This window comes from Doryrhamphus excisus, chromosome 4 (genome assembly GCF_030265055.1).
Source record: "Doryrhamphus excisus isolate RoL2022-K1 chromosome 4, RoL_Dexc_1.0, whole genome shotgun sequence".
NCBI classification, from domain to species: Eukaryota; Metazoa; Chordata; class Actinopteri; order Syngnathiformes; family Syngnathidae; genus Doryrhamphus; species Doryrhamphus excisus.
In genome coordinates, this window is record NC_080469.1 from 25,788,450 (window position 1) to 25,815,629 (window position 27,180).

General features: G+C 46.3%; 3 protein-coding genes and 11 non-coding genes across 16 annotated transcripts; 3 read left to right on the top strand and 11 right to left on the bottom strand.

The window, feature by feature from the left end:
• Positions 1-83: 83 nt before the first annotated feature.
• On the bottom strand, positions 84-6,509 carry gstt1a (glutathione S-transferase theta 1a). The gene is made up of 5 exons (XM_058070236.1): positions 6,324-6,509; positions 6,033-6,120; positions 5,806-5,962; positions 458-634; positions 84-379 (listed from the first exon to the last, which is right to left on the bottom strand). Exons 1-5 carry the CDS (start codon positions 6,427-6,429, stop codon positions 179-181), a joined length of 729 nt encoding a protein of 242 aa, XP_057926219.1. The 5' UTR covers positions 6,430-6,509; the 3' UTR covers positions 84-178.
• LOC131127906 (myosin heavy chain, cardiac muscle isoform-like) lies at positions 6,486-12,140 on the bottom strand. 3 transcript variants are annotated; one of them, XR_009129575.1, is made up of 6 exons: positions 11,771-12,140; positions 11,124-11,392; positions 10,926-11,049; positions 7,702-7,948; positions 6,642-7,626; positions 6,486-6,561 (listed from the first exon to the last, which is right to left on the bottom strand). XR_009129575.1 is itself a non-coding variant. In XM_058070235.1 (5 exons), the coding sequence occupies exons 1-5, from the start codon at positions 11,860-11,862 to the stop codon at positions 7,624-7,626; spliced, it is 735 nt and encodes a 244-aa protein (XP_057926218.1). In that variant the 5' UTR covers positions 11,863-12,140; the 3' UTR covers positions 6,506-7,623. The 3 variants fall into 3 exon arrangements, 1 of the variants encoding a protein (XP_057926218.1); XR_009129576.1 differs by having other exon boundaries at positions 6,506-6,713; positions 6,792-7,626; XM_058070235.1 differs by having other exon boundaries at positions 6,506-7,626.
• A 3,550-nt stretch (positions 12,141-15,690) lies between these two features.
• Positions 15,691-27,019, top strand: mmp11a (matrix metallopeptidase 11a). Its single transcript, XM_058070217.1, has 8 exons — positions 15,691-15,850; positions 23,355-23,581; positions 24,829-24,972; positions 25,384-25,517; positions 25,585-25,826; positions 25,901-26,105; positions 26,175-26,435; positions 26,540-27,019. The coding sequence occupies exons 1-8, from the start codon at positions 15,749-15,751 to the stop codon at positions 26,656-26,658; spliced, it is 1,434 nt and encodes a 477-aa protein (XP_057926200.1). The 5' UTR covers positions 15,691-15,748; the 3' UTR covers positions 26,659-27,019.
• On the bottom strand, positions 18,615-18,686 carry trnae-cuc (transfer RNA glutamic acid (anticodon CUC)). The gene has a single exon. It is a non-coding gene; the product is annotated as a tRNA-Glu (tRNA).
• trnaa-agc (transfer RNA alanine (anticodon AGC)) lies at positions 18,791-18,863 on the top strand. The gene has a single exon. It is a non-coding gene; the product is annotated as a tRNA-Ala (tRNA).
• Positions 18,982-19,053, bottom strand: trnae-cuc (transfer RNA glutamic acid (anticodon CUC)). The gene has a single exon. It is a non-coding gene; the product is annotated as a tRNA-Glu (tRNA).
• trnaa-agc (transfer RNA alanine (anticodon AGC)) lies at positions 19,150-19,222 on the top strand. The gene has a single exon. It is a non-coding gene; the product is annotated as a tRNA-Ala (tRNA).
• On the bottom strand, positions 19,705-19,776 carry trnae-cuc (transfer RNA glutamic acid (anticodon CUC)). The gene has a single exon. It is a non-coding gene; the product is annotated as a tRNA-Glu (tRNA).
• trnae-cuc (transfer RNA glutamic acid (anticodon CUC)) lies at positions 20,056-20,127 on the bottom strand. Its single transcript has one exon. It is a non-coding gene; the product is annotated as a tRNA-Glu (tRNA).
• Positions 20,388-20,459, bottom strand: trnae-cuc (transfer RNA glutamic acid (anticodon CUC)). The gene has a single exon. It is a non-coding gene; the product is annotated as a tRNA-Glu (tRNA).
• On the bottom strand, positions 20,722-20,793 carry trnae-cuc (transfer RNA glutamic acid (anticodon CUC)). Its single transcript has one exon. It is a non-coding gene; the product is annotated as a tRNA-Glu (tRNA).
• Positions 21,054-21,125, bottom strand: trnae-cuc (transfer RNA glutamic acid (anticodon CUC)). Its single transcript has one exon. It is a non-coding gene; the product is annotated as a tRNA-Glu (tRNA).
• trnae-cuc (transfer RNA glutamic acid (anticodon CUC)) lies at positions 21,363-21,434 on the bottom strand. Its single transcript has one exon. It is a non-coding gene; the product is annotated as a tRNA-Glu (tRNA).
• On the bottom strand, positions 21,742-21,813 carry trnae-cuc (transfer RNA glutamic acid (anticodon CUC)). The gene has a single exon. It is a non-coding gene; the product is annotated as a tRNA-Glu (tRNA).
• Positions 27,020-27,180: the final 161 nt, after the last annotated feature.

Genomic DNA, 27,180 nt, shown 5'->3' on the forward strand with positions numbered 1-27,180 from the left:
TTAGAAAATAATTTGACATGCATTTCAGTAAGAACTATTTGGTGTAATATTTCATAATTTTCATAATTCTAGCAGAGCACATGCGTGGTTCATGCAAGTGTTTATTATCATCATTTAATGACGTGAGTTGTTTCGCGATGGACACGGTTGGCGGCGACGCTGGCGACGGCGGCGGCCTTCAGGAAAACATCTTGGTGAACTTGGCTTTGAAGACTTTCATCCCCTCGCTCATCTCCAGCGTTTGCGACAGACTTCCGAACGCCATGATGGCCTCGTCGGTTTCCTCGAGCAGCGCCGGTCCCAGCACCTCCTTGACGCCGTCCCGCCACGCCGCCAGCTTGGGACGGGTCGCAAACACGTCCAGGCCGCTCCCGACGGGCTGGCGAGACACCATTTGGACTGTTAGTTAGCGCCGCGGTGAGGTGACTAGCTTGTTGTCATGGTAACACTACGTCACCTGCAGGATTTCTGCGTAAGCCACCAGGTCGGCCAGGGAGATCCGTTCGCCCGCAATGAAGGATCGGTTGTGGAGGAACTTCTGCTCCAGCAGGTCCAAAGACTGGTTGAGATCTTCCACGGCGTCGGCCATCTTTTCCTTGGGGACCTCCTGGCCCATGACCATCGGGTACATGGTCTACACGGGACAGCATGTCTCCTCGTCACACGGCTCATGTAGTATGTCACGTAGCCTCATACTCATGTAGTATGTCACGTAGCCGCATACTCATGTAGTACATCACCTAGTGTCATGTAGTATGTCACATAGCCCTATACTCATGTAGTGTGTCACATAGCCTTATACTTGGTCATGTAGTACATCACCTAGTGTCATGTAGTATGTCACGTAGCCTCATACTCGGTCATGTAGTACATCACCTAGTGTCATGTAGTATGTCACATAGCCTTATACTTGCTCAGGTAGTACATCACCTAGTGTCATGTAGTATGTCACGTAGCCTCATACTCGGTCATGTAGTACATCACCTAGTGTCATGTAGTATGTCACATAGCCTTATACTTGCTCAGGTAGTACATCACCTAGTGTCATGTTGTATGTCACGTAGCCTTAGACTTGGTCATGTAGTACATCACCTAGTGTCATGTAGTATGTCACATAGCCTTATACTCATGTAGTGTGTCACGTAGCCTTATACTTGCTCATGCAGTACATCACCTAGTGTCATGTAGTATGTTACGTAGCCTTATACTTGGTCATGTAGTACATCGTCTGGTGTCATGTAGTATGTCACGTAGCCTTATACTCATGTAGCGTGTCACGTAGCCTCATTCTGGCTCATGTAGTACATCATCTAGTGTCATGTAGTATGTCATGTAGCCTCATACTTGGTCATGTAGTATGTCATGTAGTCTTATACTTGGCCATGTAGTATGTCACGTAGCCTCATACTTGGTCATGTAGTACATCATCTGGTGTCATGTAGTATTTCACATAGCCTTATACTTGCTCATGTAGTACGTCACCTAGTGTCATGTAGTATGTCTCGTAGCCTCATACTTTACATCTAGTGTCATGTAGTAGATCACTTAGTGTCATGCAGTATGTCACGTAGTCTTATACTTGGCCATGTAGTATGTCACGTAGCCTTATACTTGGTCATGTAGTACATCACCTAGTGTCATGTAGTATGTCACGTAGCCTTATACTCATGTAGTGTGTCACGTAGCCTTATACTTGCTCATGTAGTACATCACCTAGTGTCATGTAGTATGTCACGTAGCCTTAGACTTGGTCATGTAGTACATCACCTAGTGTCATGTAGTATGTCACGTAGCCTTAGACTTGGTCATGTAGTACATCACCTAGTGTCATGTAGTATGTCACGTAGCCTTATACTCATGTAGTGTGTCACGTAGCCTTATACTTGCTCATGCAGTACATCACCTAGTGTCATGTAGTATGTTACGTAGCCTTATACTTGGTCATGTAGTACATCGTCTGGTGTCATGTAGTATGTCACGTAGCCTTATACTCATGTAGCGTGTCACGTAGCCTCATTCTGGCTCATGTAGTACATCATCTAGTGTCATGTAGTATGTCATGTAGCCTCATACTTGGTCATGTAGTACATCATCTGATGTCATGTAGTATTTCACATAGCCTTATACTTGGTCATGTAGTACATCACCTAGTGTCATGTAGTATGTCACGTAGCCTTATACTTGCTCATGTAGTACGTCACCTAGTGTCATGTAGTATGTCTCGTAGCCTCATACTTTACATCTAGTGTCATGTAGTACATCACTTAGTGTCATGCAGTATGTCACGTAGTCTTATACTTGGCCATGTAGTATGTCACGTAGCCTTATACTTGGTCATGTAGTACATCACCTAGTGTCATGTAGTATGTCACGTAGCCTTATACTCATGTAGTGTGTCACGTAGCCTTATACTTGCTCATGTAGTACATCACCTAGTGTCATGTAGTATGTCACGTAGCCTTAGACTCGGTCATGTAGTACATCACCTAGTGTCATGTAGTATGTCACGTAGCCTTAGACTTGGTCATGTAGTACATCACCTAGTGTCATGTAGTATGTTACGTAGCCTTATACTTGGTCATGTAGTACATCGTCTGGTGTCATGTAGTATGTCACGTAGCCTTATACTCATGTAGCGTGTCACGTAGCCTCATTCTGGCTCATGTAGTACATCATCTAGTGTCATGTAGTATGTCACGTAGCCTCATACTTGGTCATGTAGTACATCATCTGATGTCATGTAGTATTTCACATAGCCTTATACTTGGTCATGTAGTACATCACCTAGTGTCATGTAGTATGTCACGTAGCCTTATACTTGCTCATGTAGTACGTCACCTAGTGTCATGTAGTATGTCTCGTAGCCTCATACTTTACATCTAGTGTCATGTAGTACATCACTTAGTGTCATGCAGTATGTCATGTAGTCTTATACTTGGCCATGTAGTATGTCACGTAGCCTCATACTTGGTCATGTAGCACATCATCTGGTGTCATGTAGTATTTCACATAGCCTTATACTTGGTCATGTAGTACATCACCTAGTGTCATGTAGTATGTCACATAGTCTTATACTTGGCCATGTAGTATGTCATATAGCCTCATACTTGGTCATGTAGTACATCATCAAGTGTCGTGTAGTATGTCATGTAGCCTCATACTTGGTCATGTATTACATCATCTAGTGTCATGTAGTATGTCACGTAGCCTTATACTTGCTCATGTAGTACGTCACCTAGTGTCATGTAGTATGTCTCGTAGCCTCATACTTTACATCTAGTGTCATGTAGTAGATCACTTAGTGTCATGCAGTATGTCACGTAGTCTTATACTTGGCCATGTAGTATGTCACGTAGCCTTATACTTGGTCATGTAGTACATCACCTAGTGTCATGTAGTATGTCACGTAGCCTTATACTCATGTAGTGTGTCACGTAGCCTTATACTTGCTCATGTAGTACATCACCTAGTGTCATGTAGTATGTCACGTAGCCTTAGACTTGGTCATGTAGTACATCACCTAGTGTCATGTAGTATGTCACGTAGCCTTAGACTTGGTCATGTAGTACATCACCTAGTGTCATGTAGTATGTCACGTAGCCTTATACTCATGTAGTGTGTCACGTAGCCTTATACTTGCTCATGCAGTACATCACCTAGTGTCATGTAGTATGTTACGTAGCCTTATACTTGGTCATGTAGTACATCGTCTGGTGTCATGTAGTATGTCACGTAGCCTTATACTCATGTAGCGTGTCACGTAGCCTCATTCTGGCTCATGTAGTACATCATCTAGTGTCATGTAGTATGTCATGTAGCCTCATACTTGGTCATGTAGTACATCATCTGATGTCATGTAGTATTTCACATAGCCTTATACTTGGTCATGTAGTACATCACCTAGTGTCATGTAGTATGTCACGTAGCCTTATACTTGCTCATGTAGTACGTCACCTAGTGTCATGTAGTATGTCTCGTAGCCTCATACTTTACATCTAGTGTCATGTAGTACATCACTTAGTGTCATGCAGTATGTCACGTAGTCTTATACTTGGCCATGTAGTATGTCACGTAGCCTTATACTTGGTCATGTAGTACATCACCTAGTGTCATGTAGTATGTCACGTAGCCTTATACTCATGTAGTGTGTCACGTAGCCTTATACTTGCTCATGTAGTACATCACCTAGTGTCATGTAGTATGTCACGTAGCCTTAGACTCGGTCATGTAGTACATCACCTAGTGTCATGTAGTATGTCACGTAGCCTTAGACTTGGTCATGTAGTACATCACCTAGTGTCATGTAGTATGTTACGTAGCCTTATACTTGGTCATGTAGTACATCGTCTGGTGTCATGTAGTATGTCACGTAGCCTTATACTCATGTAGCGTGTCACGTAGCCTCATTCTGGCTCATGTAGTACATCATCTAGTGTCATGTAGTATGTCACGTAGCCTCATACTTGGTCATGTAGTACATCATCTGATGTCATGTAGTATTTCACATAGCCTTATACTTGGTCATGTAGTACATCACCTAGTGTCATGTAGTATGTCACGTAGCCTTATACTTGCTCATGTAGTACGTCACCTAGTGTCATGTAGTATGTCTCGTAGCCTCATACTTTACATCTAGTGTCATGTAGTACATCACTTAGTGTCATGCAGTATGTCATGTAGTCTTATACTTGGCCATGTAGTATGTCACGTAGCCTCATACTTGGTCATGTAGCACATCATCTGGTGTCATGTAGTATTTCACATAGCCTTATACTTGGTCATGTAGTACATCACCTAGTGTCATGTAGTATGTCACATAGTCTTATACTTGGCCATGTAGTATGTCATATAGCCTCATACTTGGTCATGTAGTACATCATCAAGTGTCGTGTAGTATGTCATGTAGCCTCATACTTGGTCATGTATTACATCATCTAGTGTCATGTAGTATGTCACGTAGCCTTATACTTGCTCATGTAGTACGTCACCTAGTGTCATGTAGTATGTCTCGTAGCCTCATACTCTGTCATGCAGTATGTCACGTAGGCTCATACTTGGTCATGTAGTATGTCATGTAGCCTTACACTTAGTCATGTAGTACTTCACCTAGTGTCATGTAGTATGTCACGTAGTCTTATACTTCGCCATGTAGTATGTCACGTAGCCTCATACTTGGTCATGTAGCACATCATCTGGTGTCATGTAGTATGTCATGTAGCCTTGTACTTGCTCATGTAGTACGTCACCTAGTGTCATGTAGTATGTCACGTAGCCTTATACTCATGTAGTGTGTCACGTAGCCTCATACTTTACATCTAGTGTCATGTAGTATGTCATGTAGCCTCATACTTGGTCATGTATTACATCATCTAGTGTCATGTAGTATGTCACGTAGCCTTATACTTGCTCATGTAGTACGTCACCTAGTGTCATGTAGTATGTCTCGTAGCCTCATACTCTGTCATGCAGTATGTCACGTAGGCTCATACTTGGTCATGTAGTATGTCACGTAGTCTTATACTTCGCCATGTAGTATGTCACGTAGCCTCATACTTGGTCATGTAGCACATCATCTGGTGTCATGTAGTATGTCATGTAGCCTCATACTTGGTCATGTAGTACATCACCTAGTGTCATGTAGTATGTCACGTAGCCTTATACTCATGTAGTGTGTCACGTAGCCTCATACTTTACATCTAGTGTCATGTAGTATGTCATGTAGCCTCATACTTGGTCATGTAGTATGTCATCTAGTGTCATGTAACAATATGACATCATTGTTCAGCCAAAGGGGGCGTGGCTCACCCTGAGCAAGAAGACCTTAGACCCGTGAGCTCGCAGGTTCATCTGCTGCCAGGAGAGGTACTCATTGACCCGCGCCCGCTGACGGAGGTCGGCGGGGTACCAGTGGTCCGGCAGCGAGGAGGCGTGTTTCTGGACCAGGTACTGCAGGATGGCCACGCTGCCGACGATTGGATACATTAGGGGGCGGGGCTCCAACACAGGAAGTGCGCACAAAGACTATCTGGTACCTCTCAGTTAGAACAAAATCCCCATCCTTCATGACCGGAACTTTCTTTACTGGGCTCAGCTTCACAAAGTCCTCGTCGAATTGCTGCCCTGATACACGCACACGCACGCGCACAGTCAACCTTTGACCTCGACACACCCTTTAACACTTTAATCAGTATTCTAAAGTTGACATTAGAAATGTAAAGTTACTTTTTCATGCATGACAGCAGAAGCGGAAGCAGAAGAAAGCGGAAGCGACTTTTTGTAGTTTTATTTCGAAAAAAAAAAGTCTTCATTGCACGTGCACGTACCTTGGGCCAAGTCGACCAGTTTAAAGTCAAACCGGATGTTGGCGGCTTTGGCGAACATGAACAAGGAGCGGCAGGGCTGAGAACGCAGGTCCAGATAGAGCTCCATGACGCCTTCACGACGCTCCGGGCTGACTGCTCAAGTCTGTCTAGTCCGCCTGGACACATGACACGTGACCGCACGGGCCCCGCCTACTAGACCAGTCCAACACTGTTGAGCGGGATCTCTTCTGAAGAGTTCCTTTTTAAAAAAAAAAAAAAAACCTCACGTGACGCTCGCGTGACTTGACTCTAAATCTTGATCGTCATTTAATAGAGCACCTGTAGTTCCGGGGGTCACGTGACTTTCAAACGCCCCACTACCAACTAGCTAAACTGCAACGCCGCCATTATCTGAAATGTACGTTCGCCTTCAAAGACTAAACACGTCTAAACGACTAAACAAGTCAGTGTGCCTGAGTATCCATGTACCTGATTTAGTCCTTTAGTTGCCATTTCTGGGTGAAATTGAAACCAAATTGCTTATATTAGTATTGTATCTCGTTTGTTGTTTTGGTTACGGCAGCAACGCCGCCATCTTAGAATGTACGGCAAGTCTTCGGTGACAAAACACATGTAAACATATAAGTTTGTACGATTACTCGTTGCTCTAACTATTTCTACAGCTAATTGGCTTATCAAAACCGCCACAATAAAATGTCGTCCGTTTCAAAGTGTTATTGTTAGAACCGCTACAACGAGGAATAGCGTTTCTACACAAAGGCACGTCGCCACCTACCGGCCCGGCGTGAGTATTACTCTTCACCATGGCATGCGGTTTGTTGTGACGTGAATGTGAAAAACAAATAAAACCCGGTTTTGTTTAAAATCAGTGTTGGGAAAGCAACCTTTGACCCATTTCTTTAACAAAAACATCAGTGTTGCACACGCCCCCACACACACACACAACACAACACACCCACAGTCAGAGAGGACAAAGTGTCCTGGCATGCACTGAAAACTGAGGAAATAGTCATGTCCTCCAGGGAATTAAAGGGGAGGAATAACTGGTGAGCACATCATGTGACGAGTCAGCTGATGTTTGTCTTCATGGAGGTGTGTTTGACTGCAGATCGATAGGTCTCTGGTTCAAATCCGGATGCCCCCCCCGAGTGTATCAACCTCTGAACCCGTGATAAGGACACACAAGAGTCAAACGTTTGCTCATTAGCGGCCACTGTGGACAAAAGAAGCCACTGCAGTTGATCTCCAAGGAGCCGCATGGAAGACCCGAGGTTCCACGTGAAATGGCCGTCCTCTCCGCTCACTGTCACATGGACACGACATGCAACGTTAACCTTCAGGCCGCGTTTGGACTCTTCGGGGTTTTTGGCGGTCTTACCTTCCTACGGATGAGCTTCCTGCGAGGCTTCTTGGTGAGCTCGTCCTCCAGGCGGCTCACCTCGCAGCTGAGCTCCAGCTCCCTCTTGGCCATGACGTCCTTCTCCTGCCACAGCGTGGTGTTCTCCAGCAGCATCATCTGCAGCTGCTTCAGCTTCTTGCTGTTCTGAGTCCTCTCCTCCTCCAGCATCTTGCACATCTTGTCCTCGAACACCACCTCCATGTTCTTCATCGTCTCGGCGATCATGCTAAGTGGTCAGGCAGAGCACAGACGCTTCACTTACATCGTGTAGTGTGTCACGTAGCGTCATCCTGGCTCATATAGTGTCATGTCATGTAGTGTGTCACGTAGCATCATCCTGGCTCATATAGCGTCATGTAGTGTGTCACGTAGCGTCATCCTGGCTCATATAGCGTCATGTAGTGTGTCACGTAGCGTCATCCTGGCTCATATAGTGTCATGTAGTGTGTCACGTAACATTATCCTGGCTCATATAGTGTCATGTAGTGTGTCACGTAACATTATCCTGGCTCATATAGTGTCATGTAGTGTGTCACGTAACATTATCCTGGCTCATATAGTGTCATGTAGTGTGTCACGTAGCGTCATCCTGGCTCATATGGTGTCATGTAGTGTGTCACGTAGCGTCACCCTGGCTCATATAGCGTCATGTAGTGTGTCACGTAGCGTCATCCTGGCTCATATAGTGTCATGTAGTGTGTCACGTAACATTATCCTGGCTCATATAGTGTCATGTAGTGTGTCACGTAGCGTCATCCTGGCTCATATAGTGTCATGTAGTGTGTCACGTAACATTATCCTGGCTCATATAGTGTCATGTAGTGTGTCACGTAACATTATCCTGGCTCATATAGTGTCATGTAGTGTGTCACGTAGCGTCATCCTGGCTCATATGGTGTCATGTAGTGTGTCACGTAGCGTCACCCTGGCTCATATAGCGTCATGTAGTGTGTCACGTAGCGTCATTCTGGCTCGTATAGTGTCATGTAGTGTGTCACGTAGCGTCATCCTGGCTCATATGGTGTCATGTAGTGTGTCACGTAGCGTCACCCTGGCTCATATAGCGTCATGTAGTGTGTCACATAGAGTCATCCTGGCTCATATAGTGTCATGTAGTGTGTCACGTAACGTCATCCTGGCTCATATAGTGTCATGTCATGTAGTGTGTCACGTAGCGTCATTCTGGCTCATATAGTGTCATGTAGTGTGTCACATAACGTCAACCTGGCTCATATAGTGTCATGTCATGTAGTGTGTCACATAACGTCAACCTGGCTCATATAGTGTCATGTAGTGTGTCACGTAGCGTCATCCTGGCTCATATAGCGTCATGTAGTGTGTCACGTAGAGTCATCCTGGCTCATATAGTATCATGTAGTGTGTCACGTAACATTATCCTGGCTCATATAGTGTCATGTCATGTAGTGTGTCACATAGCGTCATCCTGGCTCATTTAGTGTGTCACGTAGCGTCACCCTGGCTCATATAGCGTCATGTAGTGTGTCACGTAGTCATCCTGGCTCATATAGTGTCATGTAGTGTGTCACGTAGCGTCATTCTGGCTCATATAGTGTCATGTAGTGTGTCACATAACGTCATCCTGGCTCATATATTGTCATGTCATGTAGTGTGTCACGTAGCGTCATCCTGGCTCATATAGCGTCATGTAGTGTGTCACGTAGAGTCATCCTGGCTCATATAGTGTCATGTAGTGTGTCACGTGGACTCATCCTGGCTCATATAGTGTCATGTAGTGTGTGACGTAACGTCAACCTGGCTCATATAGTGTCATGTAGTGTGTCACGTAGCGTCACCCTGGCTCATATAGCGTCATGTAGTGTGTCACGTAGCGTCATCCTGGTTCATATAGTGTCATGTAGTGTGTCACGTAATGTCATCCTGGTTCATATAGTATCATGTAGTGTGTCACGTAACGTCATCCTGGCTCATATAGTGTCATGTAGTGTGTCACGTAGCGTCATCCTGGCTCATACAGTGTGTCACGTAGCGTCATCCTGGCTCATATAGCGTCATGTAGTGTGTCACGTAGCGTCATCCTGGCTCATATAGTGTCATGTAGTGTGTCACCTAATGTCATCCTGACTCATGTCGTGTCATGTAGTGTGTCATGTAACGTCAACCTGGCTCATGTGTCATGTCATGTAGTGTGTCACGTAGCGTCATCCTGGCACATTTGGTGTCATGTAGTGTGTCACGTAGTGCCATCCTGGCTCATATAGTGTGTCACGTAATGTCATCCTGGCTCATATAGTGTCATGTAGTGTGTCACGTAGAGTCATCCGGGCTCATATAGTGTCATGTAGTGTGTCACGTAGCGTCACCCTGGCTCATATAGCGTCATGTAGTGTGCCACGTAGAGTCATCCTGGCTCATATAGTGTCATGTAGTGTGTCACGTAGCGTCATCCTGGTTCATATAGTGTCATGTAGTGTGTCACGTAGTGCCATCCTGGCTCATATAGTGTGTCACGTAATGTCATCCTGGCTCATATAGTGTCATGTAGTGTGTCACGTAGTGCCATCCTGGCTCATATAGTGTGTCACGTAATGTCATCCTGGCTCATATAGTGTCATGTAGTGTGTCACGTAGCGTCATCCTGGCTCATATAGTGTCATGTAGTGTGTCACGTAGCGTAATCCTGGCTCATGTAGTGTCATGTCATGTAGTGTGTCACGTAATGTCAACCTGACTCATTTGGTGTCATGTAGTGTGTCACGTAGAGTCATCCTGGCTCATATAGTGTCATGTCATGTAGTGTGTCACATAGCGTCATCCTGGGTCATGTGTGTCACGTAGCGTCATCCTGGCTCATAGTGTCACATAGTGTGTCACGTAATGTCATCCTGGCTCATATAGTATCATATAGTGTGTCACGTAGCGTCATCTTTGCTCATATAGTGTCATGTAGTGTGTCACGTAACATTATCCTGGCTCATATAGTGTCATGTCATGTAGTGTGTCACATAAAATTATCCTGGCTCATATAGTGTCATGTAGTGTGTCACGTAACGTCATCCTGGCTCATATAGTGTGTCATGTAGCGTCATCCTGGCTCAAATAGTGTCATGTAGCGTGTCACGTAATGTCATCCTGGCTCATATAGCGTCATGTTGTGTGCCACGTAGCGTCATCCTGGCTCATACAGTGTCATGTAGTGTGTCACGTAGCGTCTGAGAAGTTACTTTGTCTTGTCTCTCTGGGCCTCCTCCTTGAGCTTCTGCATGGCGTTCTCCTGCTGCTTCTTCTGCTGGACCAGCTTCTCCTCCAGAGCCACCAGCTGTCCCGCCTGCGTCTCCAACTGTCCAGCTGGGGGACGACAAGGCAAGATGGGGGAGGGGTTCCCGCACAGGAGGGACAATGGCGGTGGCGGCGGCCCTCACCTTGCGCGTCGATCTCGGCGTTGAGGTGCGTGATGCGATCCTCCAGCTGCTCCAGCTGCTTGTTGAGCTGCTCCATGGTCTCCTTGTCCTGCTCGGCCACCTCCTGCTGCCTCTCCACCTGCTCCATCAGCATCTCCACCTTCTTGTCCTTGGTGTCCAGCGCCCGCTTCAGATACCTGGTCACGTCGTCCTTGTCCTTCCTCAGCGCCCGCTGCTCCAGCATCAGATCCAGAACCTGGGTCTCCAGGTCCGTGCACTTGGCCTGGCACCTGCCAACGTCAACGCACCACTTTAGCTTGCTAATGCTAGTGTAGGCTATTTATGTGACGCCCTTACTTTGGTACCCCCCCACACAGGATGTGCTGTTATTTTGAAGGCCGGAAGTGTGTGTTTAGGTAGCTTGTTAGAAATGAGTGAAGAGACGAGCGACGAAAATAAAAGTGTCTACTGCATTCCTCCTTCTGTGCTTTTGTTCCTACTGCGCTTCTACACCATTAGCAATGCTAACTGCTCATTATTTACTTGCCTTTGACAGCTTATGCGATCAAATAAGGCAAAAATTAGCTCATATCGGTATTAGCGGTTTCATAACAACACAAGCTAGCTAGCTAGCTAGCTAGCCATAGCGATGTGGGCATCGAACTTACTTATCCAGCTCATCCTCCAAGTGGCGAATTTGAGTCAGATACAGCTTGTCGGTGTCTAAAAGCTCGGCTATTTCCTCCGCCACGTTCGCCATGTTTATTTCACACTTTTATTAATGTTCGCTATTTCCAAATGTTCAACGGCAGCGCCAGATTGCGGCTGTGCTGCGTTCAGGTGCGGCTCGTCAAGTCACGTTTCCCCAAACACTCGACTCCCGGTGGCGTTTGTAAATTGAACAAAAGCACCGCTGGTGCTCACGTCGGTCGCTCAAATTGCAAATATCAAGGTGTTCTGTGACGTCACGGTTTTGAATCACAAATACCACACGTCAGGAATCATTCTTTTTGTCATCGGTGTAATTCCAGTTCCGGCGATCGCCAGCAGAGGGCGACAACGGCGTCCTCGCTGTGTCATGGACGTCTGTGTCACGTGATCACGCCGAATGACGCAATCCGACTTTTAGACTTTGCAACGCAAATCAATCTTGAATCCATCTGACACATGTGCTAATAACTACTGTCGTAAAATAATAACAGTGTCCACTGGAACTTTATATAGGCATTTATATGGCTGCAATATCAATAAATCAGGTATAAAAATATGATTCATACGCACCGCTGACCTTCACGCTTGTTTTTGGACTTCATTTTGAAGCCAGAAAAAAATATAATTTGTTTGTCTGACATCCTGTCACAGCTTTTTAGCAGTACAGAATTAGAAAGAACAAGTTATAAATATTGAGTAATAGAAGCGTAATGGTGACTATAGGGGTGTTATTTCATATCTAGAGGGCTCTAATAATGTCAAAAAATTGATTTAGAAGGTAGTAAACAGCATTACTTTGTCTATGTCTAAGTTTTCTATGTATTACATGTCTTATTTTCTCTTATTATGTCTTCTATGATGGATAATAGGATTGTAAAGATGACTATAGGGGTGTTATTTTATGTCTAGAGGGCTCTAATGTAAACAATTGAATTTTGAAGGTAGTAAACATGTTTTGTTTGTTTTCTATGTCTAAGTTTTCTCTTATATTACATGTCTTATTTTCTCTTAATGTCTTATTGTCTTTTATTATGTCTTCTATGATAAGTAATAGCAGTTTAAAGGTGATTATAGGGGTGTTATTTCATGTCTAGAGGTCTCTAGTAATGTTAAACATGTTTAGAAGGTGGTAATGACCAGGTTTTCTATGTTCTGTATGTATTATCTTCTCTTTATACGGCCACTATATTAAGTAATAGGAGTGTAAATGTGACTATAGGGGTGTTATTTCATGCCTAGAAGCCTCTAATAATGTCAAAAAATATATTTAGAAGGTTTTAAACAGGTTTTAAATGTCCTACATTCCAAAAACTATGTTAATTGGTCACTGCAAAATCTACTATGATGACTAATAGAAGTGCAATGGTGACTATAGGGGTGTTATTTGCTGTCTAGAGGGCTCTAAGAGTATTTAAAAGGGGGCTTCAACTACCATGAGAGTCTGATCACGTGACAGCTTTTCTTCAGGGAGCAGCAGGAAGAGGTGTAATTACAAAGGCGTGTCAGCAGAGGTCGCAGTTGCCCACATTGCATCTTTTATGAGTCGGGGAGCCCAGCTAACGAGATTGGGGGGGTCAAAGTTCACACCTTGGAGGCCACAAATCAGGAAAAACAAGACTAAGCGCTGAAGGCAGCTTTATTTGTTTTGCTGTTTTGTTTTTTTTGCTATAAAAATAAGATAATTATTCCCATAATATTAGGAGTTTGTTGTCATAAAATGGCTACTTTGTCTTGTTAGAATATGATTAAAAAATAATAAACAATAAAATATTATTGTCCATAATATTTTGACTTTATACCTGTTTTTTCCCTACTGTTTCAAATTGCTTCTAACACATTTTGTGACTTTATTCTTGTAATATTAAGATTTTTTTCCTGTAAATTTATGAGTATTTTTGTGACATTAAGACTTTTGTATTCTCAAAATATTTTATACTTTTTGTCTCAAAAACCTTTTTCTGGTAATATTCTGATTTTTTCTCCTAAACTTATGGTTTTACTCCCAGAAATGTATATTCTCATAATATTACATATTTTTTTACATTAAATTACGACTTTATTCTTCTAATAATCAGACTTGTTTTCTGGTAATATTATGATTTTTTTTAATGGTTTTATTCCCATAAATGTATGACTTGGTGGGGAGGGGGTGTCACCCGGCCCCAGGTGGCGGGTAAAGGAAGCGCATCAGGTCTTTGCTGTGGTTTGCGGCCTCGAGCTAGCGTGACTTTTCCGAGCCTTCTGCTTTGTTTCTCCGTCCCGCTGTCAGCAAGTCTGAGTCGTGTCACGCCGTATTTACTGGACTGGGATGACGGCCCTAATTGAGATCCTCTGTCGAGGGCTGGCCCGCTTCCACGCTCGTAAAAAAACCCAAAACGTTTGTGTGTGATGACGACGAGCAGCACCGGGAATCAGCCGACGTTGCACTTTTTGCGTGTTTTTAGTGGACTCTAACTGCTGATTTGGGGTCCTCGTAAAGCGCACGTGTGACAAGCCGGGCCTGATGTGGTCCACGGTCTGCACTTCTGGCGCCGCCTTTGCAAAGCCAGCCGGGTGCGAGCATGAAAACCTCTGCCCTGCGAGCGCTGTAATTAACTCAAAGCGTCCTCCTTTTCGACCACATTTATCCCACACAAACTTCCGCATTATTTACAACATTTGCGTGTCAAAGAAAGCTACTTCCTGTTAGCCACAGCGTCCAAATGCTCGGTCGTCAAGCTAAGCTAACGTCCTAATTGATGTACATTTACCTTTATGTCATCTATCAAGTGAAACGGCAACTTAGTACAAATGTAACAATGTTTCGTTTGTGTTGCTTTCGGTGCCTTTTAACAACACAACTAGCAGCTACTTCCTGTTAGCCGCACCGTTCAAATGTTTGGTAATCAAGCTAAGCTAACGTGCTGATTGATGTTTTCATTTTTTTATGCTTTCTGTGACGTCTGATGGCTAAACTGGTGGTTAGCTGCCATATTGCTAAGCTAACATTCTGACTGAACACCAGCAAAGTATGTTTATTTTTTATCACATAAAAAAATGGAACAATATTGTTTAAAAATATATTTTTGGGGGGTATAAATTTTATTTTTTTGTGAACAAAATACAGACTTTTGTGAATTTTTTTCATTTTATATAGTTTGTTTATTTGGTTTTAAAAAGGTTGTGATATGTATTTTTGGTTGTGTTGTTTTATTAAAAAATATTTAACAAAATGTAAATATTTAAAAAATATTTTTTACATTTTTTTGTGTGTAACAATTTTCTTTGTAATTGTTTAATAAAAATATATTTCAGAACAAAGCTTTGTGTTATTATTAGTTATCATTATCAGCATTTCAGCTTTTTTTCAATTTTTTTTTTTTTAATATATTTTTAGAGTGTGCCGCGGACCATTAAAACACACAATGGGCCACAAATGGCCCCTGGGACGCACTTTGGACACGCCTGCCTGCGCTTGTTCATCTTACTAAGCTAACGTCCCGACTGAACAACAACAAAGTACATTTCAGTTTATCACGATTATGGAGTGAAACAGCGACTTATACTACAAAAGTAACAAACAATCTATTTAGTTATAGCTTTAAAGGAAAGCTACTTCCGGTTAGCTGCCACGCCCAAATGGCCAATGATTGAACATTTAGCATTTTAGCATAGTCAATGAAATGTGGTTCTGTGGCGTAGCTAGCTATGAGTGCTGCGCGACAAATGGCGACCCCTGCTGGTGGGGAGGTGTATGTTAGCCGTAGCAAGACGTATGACGCGTGCAGGTGTGTGTGTGTGTGTGTGGCGCACAGAGGGTTAACGGTCACGTGGTGGGGGAAAGTGTGTGTGTGTGATAGAGAGAGAGAGAAAGAGAGAGAGAGAGAGAGAGAGGAACAAAGGAAAAGAGGGAGTACTTAAAGAGCAGACCTGACAAAGAGTCTCCCAGAGCCACGATGAGGACGTGTGCGCTCGTGTGCGTCCTGGCCCTCTTCGCGCCTTCGTGGACGCGCGCGGCCCCCAGCGTGCGCGCGGCCAGCTCTTTCAAAGCGACGCCGGTGAGTGTTTCTTCGTCTTCTTCTTCTTCTTCTTCTGTGGACTTTGACGCTCCTCCACCTCCACGCGTGTTGTTTGTTGTGTTGACCTCCATCTTTGTTTGTCCTGCTGTAGCCATATAATCAAATTGTCCTGAAAGTATAATTATTGACACTCACGTCATTCTAATTACCCACCTGTGACGTCATCGTTAGCAGGTAAAGCAGCTCCATTAATCGCTAATGACTCCGGTCTATGTGCTATTCTGGTCACTAGGCGGCAGTAACGACACAAAACATCGAGTCATTAATTTAAAGTTCTGCCCCCATCCGGTGTAGAAGTGGTGAGTTTAATTCCTTAAGTTTGGAAGAAGTAAATTGGAGGCTAATAGGTTGGCTTGCTAGCTCGTAGCTAGCTAGCAAGCGTCTCCATTGCATGTAAACAATGAATAACAGGTGACTTTAGTTGTGTTATTCTGTGTGTACATGACTCTAATGATGTTAAAAGCCGTGTTTACAAAGTCATAAACATGTTTTCTATGCTGTGACGATGAAAATATTCCTTTATCTGGAAATAATCCTATATCTGGAACCAATTAAGCGCCATAAACAAGGGACTGTACTTCTCCCAGTGTAGTGTATATTGTATGAGCGTGTACTTGTATGTGTATGTGTGTGTATGCAGGGTGTTTGTGTTGTCAGCAGGACAGGAAGTAGTAATAAGAGGCCTTCGAGACAACAACATCATAAAAGCGGCGTTCTCCACGCGCCCGGCCTGCTTTGTCAGTCTTTGTTTGCGTGTCGGCTTTCCGCTTTGTGGCGACTCGGACGTATTTAATACACAAACATGTCCTGTTTACACGCGCGCATAAACACACCGTGTACTGTACTGCAAATTAAAGCTCATTTTAGACGGGTGATGACACATTTTCGGGAAGAATGTAGCTTGGAAGTAACACTGGCCTGTGGGGGGCGCTGTTGGCGTGACTAGTTTGGAACTGCTTGCGCTTGGCAGCTCTTAGTAGAAACAATAACAGAAACGGAAACGACTGGCTGGGAATCAAACCTGGGGCACTGAATCCTAACCACTAGACCACCAGGGAAAGAAGACTAACTTGCCACCCTCCGGAGAGTGAAAAACTAGTGTGGGACAAGTAAGACTATGGCCTGACAATGTTTCAAACTGATAGGAATGGAATATTTTCCACTCTGTTTTCGATGGCAAAGTGCATATCTACCGGAGATACTTTGTGTAAAACAGAGTGGAAAATCTACCATAGATACTTTGTGTAAAACAGTGTGGAAAATATTCCATTCCTATCAGTTTTAAACATTGTCAGGTCATAGTCTTTCTTGTTCCACAGGAATGGAATATTCTCCACTCTGTTTTAGATGGCAAAGTGCATATCTACCATAGATACTTTGTGTGACAATGTTTGAAAAATGATAGGAATGGAATATTGTCCACTCTGTTTTACACAAAGTATCTATGTTAGATATGCACTTTGCCATCTAAAACAGAGTGGAAAATATTCCATTCCTATCAGTTTTAAACATTGTCAGGCCATAGTACTTGTTCCACAGGAATGGAATATTTTCCACTCTGTTTTAGATGGCAAAGTGCATATCTACCATAGATACTTTGTGTGAAACAGAGTGGAAAATATTCCATTCCTATCAGTTTTAAACATTGTCAGGCCATAGTACTTGTTCCATAGGAATGGAATATTTTCCATTCTGTTTTGCACCAGGAATGGCAAAGCACATATCTACCATAGATATCCGCCTCTGGTCCAGCCGTACTTTGTGTAAAACAGAGTGGAAAATATTCCATTCCTATCAGTTTTAAACATCGTCAGGCCATAGTACTTGTTCCACAGGAATGGAATATTTTCCACTCTGTTTTAGATGGCAAAGTGCATATCTACCATAGATACTTTGTGTGAAACAGAGTGGAAAATATTCCATTCCTATCAGTTTTAAACATTGTCAGGCCATAGTACTTGTTCCATAGGAATGGAATATTTTCCATTCTGTTTTGCACCAGGAATGGCAAAGCGCATATCTACCATAGATATCCGCCTCTGGTCCTGCCGTACTTTGTGTAAAACAGAGTGGAAAATATTCCATTCCTATCAGTTTTAAACATCGTCAGACCATAGCCTTACTTGTTCCACAGGAATGGAATATTTTCCACTCTGTTTTAGACAAAGTACGGCAAAGTGAGAATTGAAAAGAGTCATAACAGTACGAGAAACACAATACAAAGTAAACGTTCAAATCTAAAAATAATATAAAAAGAAATAATAATTTAAAAAAAGAAAATAAGGTTACGAGAATAAAGTCATAATATTATGAGACAAGAATTTGCAAGAAAAATGTTGAAATATATTTAAATAATAAAAAAAGCAACAGCAGCAATGTGAAAAACAAGAAAAGATCAATGAAAATAAAGTCAAAATATTGAAAAAGTTTTTTAAGAAAAGAGTCATAACATGAGAAACTAGCTAATAAACCATAAACAAATAAAAAAAATGTTGACTAGATGACTTTTGAGTAGACATTCTTTCCCAGCTGAGAAGCGCGTGTCTTATCATAGCGACTTGTTGTGTCTACGGCGCGTTGACAAAGAGACCCGTGCGCATGCCCGTGCACGCCAAGCCGTCTGCAGCTCGGCTACACTTGGTGTCTCCTTTCACACACGTCTGACTGTGTGCTGTTGGCTTAGCTGGAAGTATGTTTTTAACTATCTTAGCAACAATGCTAGCAAGGTGTCCCAAAAGGGGACTTCCCTGACCGGGAATCGAACCCGGGCCGCGGCGGTGAGAGCGCCGAATCCTAGCCACTAGACCACCAGGGACTGCTTGCTAGCTGTACCCAGAAAAGCAGAGACAGTGCTTTGACGTACTCCAGCTAAAGAACCAAAATAGTTCTGACACTGGACCCGCTGAGCTGGCCAAGGCAGGGGAATTAGCTCAAATGGTAGAGCGCTCGCTTAGCATGCGAGAGGTAGCGGGATCGATGCCCGCATTCTCCAAGGAATCCTTTGTTTTTTTTTGTAGAAGAACCCTAACCCAATCCCAAAAACAGCCTCAGGTCAAACCCTAAACCCAGTCCTAACTGCATTCTCCAGTCACAACCTGTCCAAAAGTCAGTTCCCTGACCGGGAATCGAACCCGGGCCGCGGCGGTGAGAGCGCCGAATCCTAGCCACTAGACCACCAGGGACTGCATGCTAGCTGCTAGCTAAGAAAGGCAGTGACTGCAGCTAAAGAACCATAATAGTTCTGAGACTGGACCTTCTCTGCCGAAATAGCAGCAGCGGGGGAATTAGCTCAAATGGTAGAGCGCTCGCTTAGCATGCGAGAGGTAGCGGGATCGATGCCCGCATTCTCCAAGGAATCCTTTGTTTTTTTGTAGAAGACATGTTGGGATGGGAAATGAGTCTATCCCTAGCCCAAAAACAGCCTTAGGTCTAACCCTAAACCGAGCCCTGACTGCATTCTCAGTCGAGTACCTTGTCCGAGGCCGAAGACAAATCCTATCTCCAGTCACAACCTGGACAAACCCGGGCCGCGGCGGTGAGAGCGCCGAATCCTAGCCACTAGACCACCAGGGACTGCATGCTAGCTGTACCAAGAAAGACACTGACTCTAGCTAAGAACCAAAATAGTTCTGAGACTGGACCTTCTCTGCCAATGTAGTTAAGGTTAGCTTAGCATGCGAAAGGTAGCGGGATCGATGCCCGCATTCTCCAAGGAATCCTGTGTTTTTTAGTAGAAGAACCCTAACCCAATTCCAACCCCAAAAACAGCCTCAGGTCAAACCCTAAACCGAGTCCTAACTGCATTCTCCAGTCACAACCTGTCCAAAAGTCAGTTCCCTGACCGGGAATCGAACCCGGGCCGCGGCGGTGAGAGCGCCGAATCCTAGCCACTAGACCACCAGGGACTGCATGCTAGCTGCTAGCTAAGAAAGGCAGTGACTGCAGCTAAAGAACCATAATAGTTCTGAGACTGGACCTTCTCTGCGGGATCGATGCCCGCATTCTCCAAGGAATCCTTTGTTTTTTTGTAGAAGACATGTTGGGATGGGAAATGAGTCTATCCCTAGCCCAAAAACAGCCTTAGGTCTAACCCTAAACCGAGCCCTGACTGCATTCTCAGTCGAGTACCTTGTCCCAGGCCGAAGACAAATCCTATCTCCAGTCACAACCTGGACAAAAACCAGTTCCCTGACCGGGAATCGAACCCGGGCCGCGGCGGTGAGAGCGCCGAATCCTAGCCACTAGACCACCAGGGACTGCATGCTAGCCGTACCAAGAAAGGCACTGACTCTAGCTAAGAACCAAAATAGTTCTGAGACTGGACCTTCTCTGCCAATGTAGTTAAGGTTAGCTTAGCATGCGAGAGGTAGCGGGATCGATGCCCGCATTCTCCAAGGAATCCTTTGTTTTTTAGTAGAAGAACCCTAACCCAATTCCAACCCCAAAAACAGCCTCAGGTCAAACCCTAAACCGAGTCCTAACTGCATTCTCCAGTCACAACCTGTCCAAAAGTCAGTTCCCTGACCGGGAATCGAACCCGGGCCGCGGCGGTGAGAGCGCCGAATCCTAGCCACTAGACCACCAGGGACTGCATGCTAGCTGCTAGCTAAGAAAGGCAGTGACTGCAGCTAAAGAACCATAATAGTTCTGAGACTGGACCTTCTCTGCCAATGTAGTTAAGGTTAGCTTAGCATGCGAAAGGTAGCGGGATCGATGCCCGCATTCTCCAAGGAATCCTGTGTTTTTTAGTAGAAGAACCCTAACCCAATTCCAACCCCAAAAACAGCCTCAGGTCAAACCCTAAACCCAGTCCGAACTGCATTCTCCATCACAACCTGTCCAAAAGTCAGTTCCCTGACCGGGAATCGAACCCGGGCCGCGGCGGTGAGAGCGCCGAATCCTAGCCACTAGACCACCAGGGACTGCATGCTAGCTGTACCAAGAAAGGCAGTGACTCTAGCTAAGAACCAAAATAGTTCTGAGACTGGACCTCCTCTGCCAATGTAGTTAAGGTTAGCTTAGCATGCGAGAGGTAGCGGGATCGATGCCTGCATTCTCCAAGGAATACTTTGTTTTTTTGTAGAAGAACCCTAACCCAATTCCAACCCCAAAAACAGCCTCAGGTCAAACCCTAAACCCAGTCCGAACTGCATTCTCCAGTCACAACCTGTGCAAAAGTCAGTTCCCTGACCGGGAATCGAACCCGGGCCTCGGCGGTGAGAGCGCCGAATCCTAGCCACTAGACCACCAGGGACTGCATGCTAGCTGTACCAAGAAAGACACTGACTCTAGACTGGACCTTCTCTGCCAATGTAGTTAAGGTTAGCTTAGCATGTCAGAGGTAGCGGGATCGATGCCCGCATTCTCCAAGGAATACTTTGTTTTTTTGTAGAAGAACCCTAACCCAATTCCAACCCCAAAAACAGCCTCAGGTCAAACCCTAAACCCAGTCCGAACTGCATTCTCCAGTCACAACCTGTCCAAAAGTCAGTTCCCTGACCGGGAATCGAACCCAAGCCGCGGCGGTGAGAGCGCCGAATCCTAGCCACTAGACCACCAGGGACTGCATGCTAGCTGCTAGCTAAGAAAGGCAGTGACTCTCGCTAAGAACCAAAAAAGTTCTCAGACTGGACCTTCTCTGCCAATGTAGTTAAGGTTAGCTTAGCATGCAAGAGGTAGTGGGATCGATGCCCACATTCTCCTTTGTTTTTTTTTGTAGAAGAGATGTTGGGATTGGAAATGAGTCCAGGATCTATCCCTCAGTGTCAGACAAATACCCATGCCCAGCCCTACCCCAAAAACAGCCTTAGGTCTAACCCTAAACCCAAATCCTGACTGCATTCTCCAGTCACAACCTGTCCAAAAGCCAGTTCCCTGACCGGGAATCGAACCCGGGCCGCGGCGGTGAGAGCGCCGAATCCTAGCCACTAGACCACCAGGGACTGCATGCTACCTGTACCCAGAAAAGCGGTGACGGTTTCGCTTTGACCCCAAATACCCCAAACTGAACCCTGGCTGCAGTGTCTAGACTAGTCTCTAGTCATGTAATAGCGAAGAAACCCAGTCCGGGATTAAATGTTCCCAAGTACCCAACACTAATCCCGTGTTTAAGAGCTAATATGCTAATAATAAAGAAAAATACAAAAATATGCTAGCTGACTGTATTGTTTTAAATAATGGCCCATAGTTCCTAAATTGATACCCAAACACAAACCATAATCCCACCCCTAATCCTGGTACCCCAAACCCTAACCCTGGTACCCCAACTACTACTAATCCCAAGTTTATTGGGGGCCTAACACAAATACCCTAACCCTGGTCCAAAGGCCAACCCTAATCCTCCCACATGGAGTCCCTGGAGGATCCTAGCTAGGACATCCTAAGTGAATGGACCGACTGGTTGGAGGCCACCCGAGGCCCCGCGGCGCCGTTCCTGTGCCGACTCGCCCTACGCCGCATAGTTGGTGTGAGACGGCGTCCTGGGATCCAGTCGCTACTTGTAACGCTGAGCTCGCACATCGCGCGCCATGACAAAGCGGCGTGCTCACTCAGCAGAAAGTGACGTGCTAATTGCTCGTGGGCGTGGGAAAACCCGGCCCAGTCACCCACGCGGACACGTTAGCGTCTTTGTTAGCGTCCCAGCTGGCGTCCGTCCGTGACTCAGTGGCTCCTTCTTGGCTTTCAGGACAACATGTGTTAGCCGTGATTGGCTGGCTGTGATGTGGTTGTTGGTGGTGAACTTTGACCTCAGGGGTGAAACGTGTCAGGAATGGATCAACATTGAGGGGGGGCGGGGGGCGTGTCAGACAGCTCTGTAAGGCACACAAGGGTCATTGGGTGGCCTGCGCTGGTCCCGGTCTGCGTACCTGTTACCGGTTCACCGGGTGGCCCGCGCCGGTCCCGGTCTGCGTACCCGTTAGCGGGTCACCGGGTGGCCCGCGCCGGTCCCGGTCTGCCGGAGACGTTACTGAAGGTCTTTGTTTGGTGTCGATGGCGTCACGTGCCGACGGCCCAACATGGACGCTAACAAGCTGATGCTGGGCAGGGAGGAAATTGGACTTTTAGAAGTGGGGCGGACATCTGGACTTCATTTGTGGACATTAAGTCTTGGTCTTTGGGGCCCCTCCAGCCGCCAGTCCGTCTCTCCTCACCCACCCCCATAAAATAACACCTGGGGGGGCAGGGGGGGATTTGGTTTCTTTTCTTTTGTTCGTCTAGTTTGTGCGGACACGCTTTGGACATGATTGACAGGGGGGGGCGGGTCATTTGTTGCATTTGTCTAAACGTCTCATCGGGTTTCAGATCCTCAAAGTCTGGTTCCTTCTGGGTCGGCTTAGCAGCCTTTGGACGTTAAGTCCACCGTGATGCTCGCTAATGCGGCAGACTTAACCCCAACCCTACCACCCATCCCTCACGGTTCCCGGAGCAGGTCCACACGGAACCGGCACAGTCCCTCACCAACAGCAGCTCATGTCCCCCGCAGGTCCATGCGGACAAGTTCCTGGACTCCAAGAAGAGATCCAAACTCCCTCACGTCCACGACAAGATGCCGAAGGACGCGTCCAACCACACCTCCAACCCGTGGAGGCGTCCCCGCTGCGGCGTTCCGGACTATCCCAACCAGAGGGAGCTGCTGTATCCGGGACGGCACCGCCACAGACGCTTCGTCCTCTACGGGGGAAGGCTGGACAAGACGGACCTCACCTACAGGTACCGGCGGAAGGGGGTTCTTCTTTCTACGGGGGCGATGGGGTGCTCGTACACCGGTGGGGGTCCGCTGATGTGCCCCCAGATGCTAACATGCTGGCTGTATTTTTCTGGCACGACAGTCGGGGAGGGGAGGAGGGGGGGACCCTGGGGGGGGGACCCTGGATTGTCTCCACATGGATGACTTCCTCAAAGAATTCCCGTCTAATTGAATCCGCAGCTCAGACAAGGAAAAGAAGCAGGCCGGCTTCTGCTCCCCTTCAAGGAGAGTCCGGAGTCCGAAACTACTCCATCATCATTTAGGTCCCGTTGATCAACTACTTCCTGTTTGCTTCTTCTGGCTTCCTCGTTGGCAAGGGACCGTGTGCAAACGTACACACCTGAAAACAGAAACAACATAAACAGCGTATGAAGTATTATTGTACTCGTGAACCCCCCCCCCCCCCCACAAAAAAATCACCTCAGCTTCCCGACGCACACGAAAACATTTCAGCTTCAGTCTAAAAAAAATCAGAAAATTCTGATTGTTCCACATTTTTTCTCTTAATAGTCGAACTTTGTCATATTCACATCCAATTTTTTATCATAAAATATATATTTTTCCATATAAATTAATTATTGTATGAACCATGATGCAGTATGTATACTGTATGTCAAGATACAACTATATCATACATATATATATATATATACACACACAACTATATCATATATACTATACGTATATACACAACTATATCATATATACTATACACAACAATATCAACTATAAAACTAAAATATCACTTTTGTTGTCAGAAACGTGCAACGTTATTCTTGGGAAAAAATGCCTTTTTTCCTCATAAATGTATTATTGTTTTGTCATAAATTTATGACTTTTTTCTCGTAAATTAAAAAAAAAATTCTCATAAATGTAGGACTTTTTTTCTTGCCAAGTTACAATTTTATTCTTGTAAATGTACGACTTTTTAATCATGAATTTCAGACTTTTTTTCCTTGCAAACGTACAACTTGATGCTTATATATGTCCGACTGTATTCTTGTTATTTGCTATTTTTTCCTCATAAATGTATGACTTATTATTAATATTCGAACTTTACTCTTGTAAAAAGCCTACAGACTGTTGGGCTGAGCAGTGAAATGATATGTTACCAAAGCGGCGTGCGGGCCACACGTTGGACACCCGTGTTGGAAGTCGAGAGTGAGGTTGGTAGTAAAAAAAATGGCGATGTTGTTGTTGTCCCACGCAGGATCGTGCGTTTCCCGTGGCAGATGGGCGAGGAGAAGGTGCGGAGGGTGTTTCGGGAAGCCCTGAAGATCTGGAGCGACGTGACGCCGCTCACCTTCACCGAGGTCCGCAGCGGCAAGGCCGACATCCGCATCGACTTCACCAGGTGGGGAGCTAGCCAGCTAGCTAGCCGGCTAGTTAGCCGCGTTTGTTTGTTGCGCCCGCTAGCCAGCTAGCTAGCTAGCCGCGTTTGTTTGTTGCGCCCGCTAGTTAGCTAGCCGCGTTTGTTTGTTGCGCCCGCTAGCTAGCTAGCCGCGTTTGTTTGTTGCGCCCGCTAGCTAGCTAGCTAGTCGCGTTTGTTTGTTGCGCCCGCTAGCCAGCTAGCTAGCTAGCTAGCCGCGTTTGTTTGTTGCGCCCGCTAGCCAGCTAGCTAGCTAGCTGCGTTTGTTTGTTGCGCCCGCTAGCTAGCTAGTCGCGTTTGTTTGTTGCGCCCGCTAGCCAGCTAGCTAGCTAGCTAGCCGCGTTTGTTTGTTGCGCCCGCTAGCTAGCTAGCCGCGTTTGTTTGTTGCGCCCGCAGGTACTGGCACGGCGACAGCCTCCCCTTCGATGGCCCGGGTGGGATCCTCGCCCACGCCTTCTTCCCCAAGACTCACCGCCAAGGCGACATGCACTTCGACTACGACGAGTCGTGGACGCTCGGCAACCATATGGGTGAGCCGGAGTCTAAACAAATCCTCCGTCCCGCGCTGACCCCCCACCCCACCCTCGTGCGCGACAGGCACGGACCTCCTCCAGGTGGCGGCTCACGAGTTCGGACACGTGCTGGGCCTCCTGCACTCTGACGAGCCGGGCGCCATCATGTCCGCCTACTACTCCTTCTCCTACCCGCTCAAGCTGAGCGACGACGACAAGCGAGGCATCCAGTATCTCTACGGCGCCCGTCCTGGGGTCCGGCCTCCGCCGACGCCGCCCCCGCCCCCTCCGCCGTCGGACCCTGAGACCAACGAGATCGTCCCTCACGTGAGCAGACAGCATCCCGGCGTCCTCCCCCCTGCGTCCCGTCTCCAACCTCTCCCGTGTCCTCTCCTCGCCAGCCCGACGTCTGCCAGACTGACTTCGACGCGGCGTCCGTGATCCGCGGCGAGCTCTTCTTCTTCAAGTCGGGCTACGTGTGGCGGATCCGGGACGGACACCTGGAGAAGGGTTACCCCGCCCTGGCGTCCCGCCACTGGAGGGGGATCCCGGACAACATCGACGCCGCCTTCGAAGACAAGGCGGGGAACATTTGGTTCTTCCGAGGTGACCCGTCACGTGAGCATGCGCCCCCACTGGGGCGGGGCCTTTGCTGACGTTGTGGCGTGTCTCCAGGTGAGAGCTACTGGGTGTTTGACGCTGAGATGCGGGTGCGCGGGCCCGAGCCCGTACGGGCTCTGGGCCTGTCGGTGCCGGGCGTCCAGGCAGCGCTGCGTTGGGGTCACGACCCCGACTACAACACCTACCTCTTCCACTCGGGAAGCTACTGGCGCTTCAGCCCCCGCCACAGCCGCCCGGACTCGCCGTACCCCCGCAGCATGGCCGACTGGGGCGGCATCCCCGCGGACGTGGACGCCACCTTCAGGGACGCCTACGGTAAGCTCCGCCCCTTCCCTTCAAGATCAAAGGGCATCAAGTTGCGTCCTCGGTGAGGCTTTTGTTGTGAAAGGGCTAACAGGAAGCTGTTTGCCGCCTACCAGGCTACGCCCACTTCATCCGAGGACGCCAGTACTGGAAGTTCGACCCGGTGGGCATGAACTCCCTGGAAGGCTACCCCCGCTACGTGGGCGTGGACTTTTTTGGCTGCGGAAGCATGTGAAGGGAACGTGGGACCGCCCCCTCCTCTTCCTCCTCCTCCTCCTCCTCCTCGGGACTCGTCCGTCCTTCCTCAGGCGCTCGGCCGAGCCGGGCGGGCACGGGACTTGGCTCCGAGCGTAAATGCTGTGAAGACAGGGTCGGTGTGATGCCTTCAGGGACTCCCTCCGACTCGACAGTGCGGGTCGCTGACGAGTCGCTCCGTTTGTCATCACGCCACATTTTCATGTCCTTACTTAACCACTTCCACAATAATAATAATAATGATGATATTTATACGCTTGTACATAAAGTACCTGATTGTTTTTTTTTTTACTCCAATGTAAGCACTCACATAAAAACTCCTCAATAAACTTGGAGCAATGTGTGGGGAAAATTATTGTATTTTTAAAAATAGTTGGAATAAAAAAAAAAAAAAAGAAGCAAAAATTAGTATTTTTACAGGAATAAGACAAAAAATTATTTGACTTGATTTGATAAACATTGTGAGGGAAAATAAAGTCATTTTAGTAACATAGTTTTTTTT

Bases quoted from the DNA above. Each gene is read 5' to 3' on its own strand.
- gstt1a (XM_058070236.1), bottom strand. From the start codon at position 6,429: ATGGAGCTCTATCTGGACCTGCGTTCTCAGCCCTGCCGCTCCTTGTTC. The intron at 6,121-6,323 runs GTACGTGCACGT...TGCGTGTATCAG, and splicing joins ACTGGTCGACTTGGCCCAAG to GGCAGCAATTCGACGAGGAC. The intron at 380-457 runs GTGACGTAGTGT...GTGTCTCGCCAG, and splicing joins CTTACGCAGAAATCCTGCAG to CCCGTCGGGAGCGGCCTGGA.
- LOC131127906 (XM_058070235.1), bottom strand. From the start codon at position 11,862: ATGGCGAACGTGGCGGAGGAAATAGCCGAGCTTTTAGACACCGACAAG. The intron at 11,050-11,123 runs GTGAGGGCCGCC...GTCGTCCCCCAG, and splicing joins CGCCGAGATCGACGCGCAAG to CTGGACAGTTGGAGACGCAG. The intron at 7,949-10,925 runs GTAACTTCTCAG...CTGACCACTTAG, and splicing joins GCCCAGAGAGACAAGACAAA to CATGATCGCCGAGACGATGA.
- mmp11a (XM_058070217.1), top strand. From the start codon at position 15,749: ATGAGGACGTGTGCGCTCGTGTGCGTCCTGGCCCTCTTCGCGCCTTCG. The intron at 15,851-23,354 runs GTGAGTGTTTCT...TGTCCCCCGCAG, and splicing joins GCTCTTTCAAAGCGACGCCG to GTCCATGCGGACAAGTTCCT. The intron at 26,106-26,174 runs GTGACCCGTCAC...GCGTGTCTCCAG, and splicing joins GAACATTTGGTTCTTCCGAG to GTGAGAGCTACTGGGTGTTT.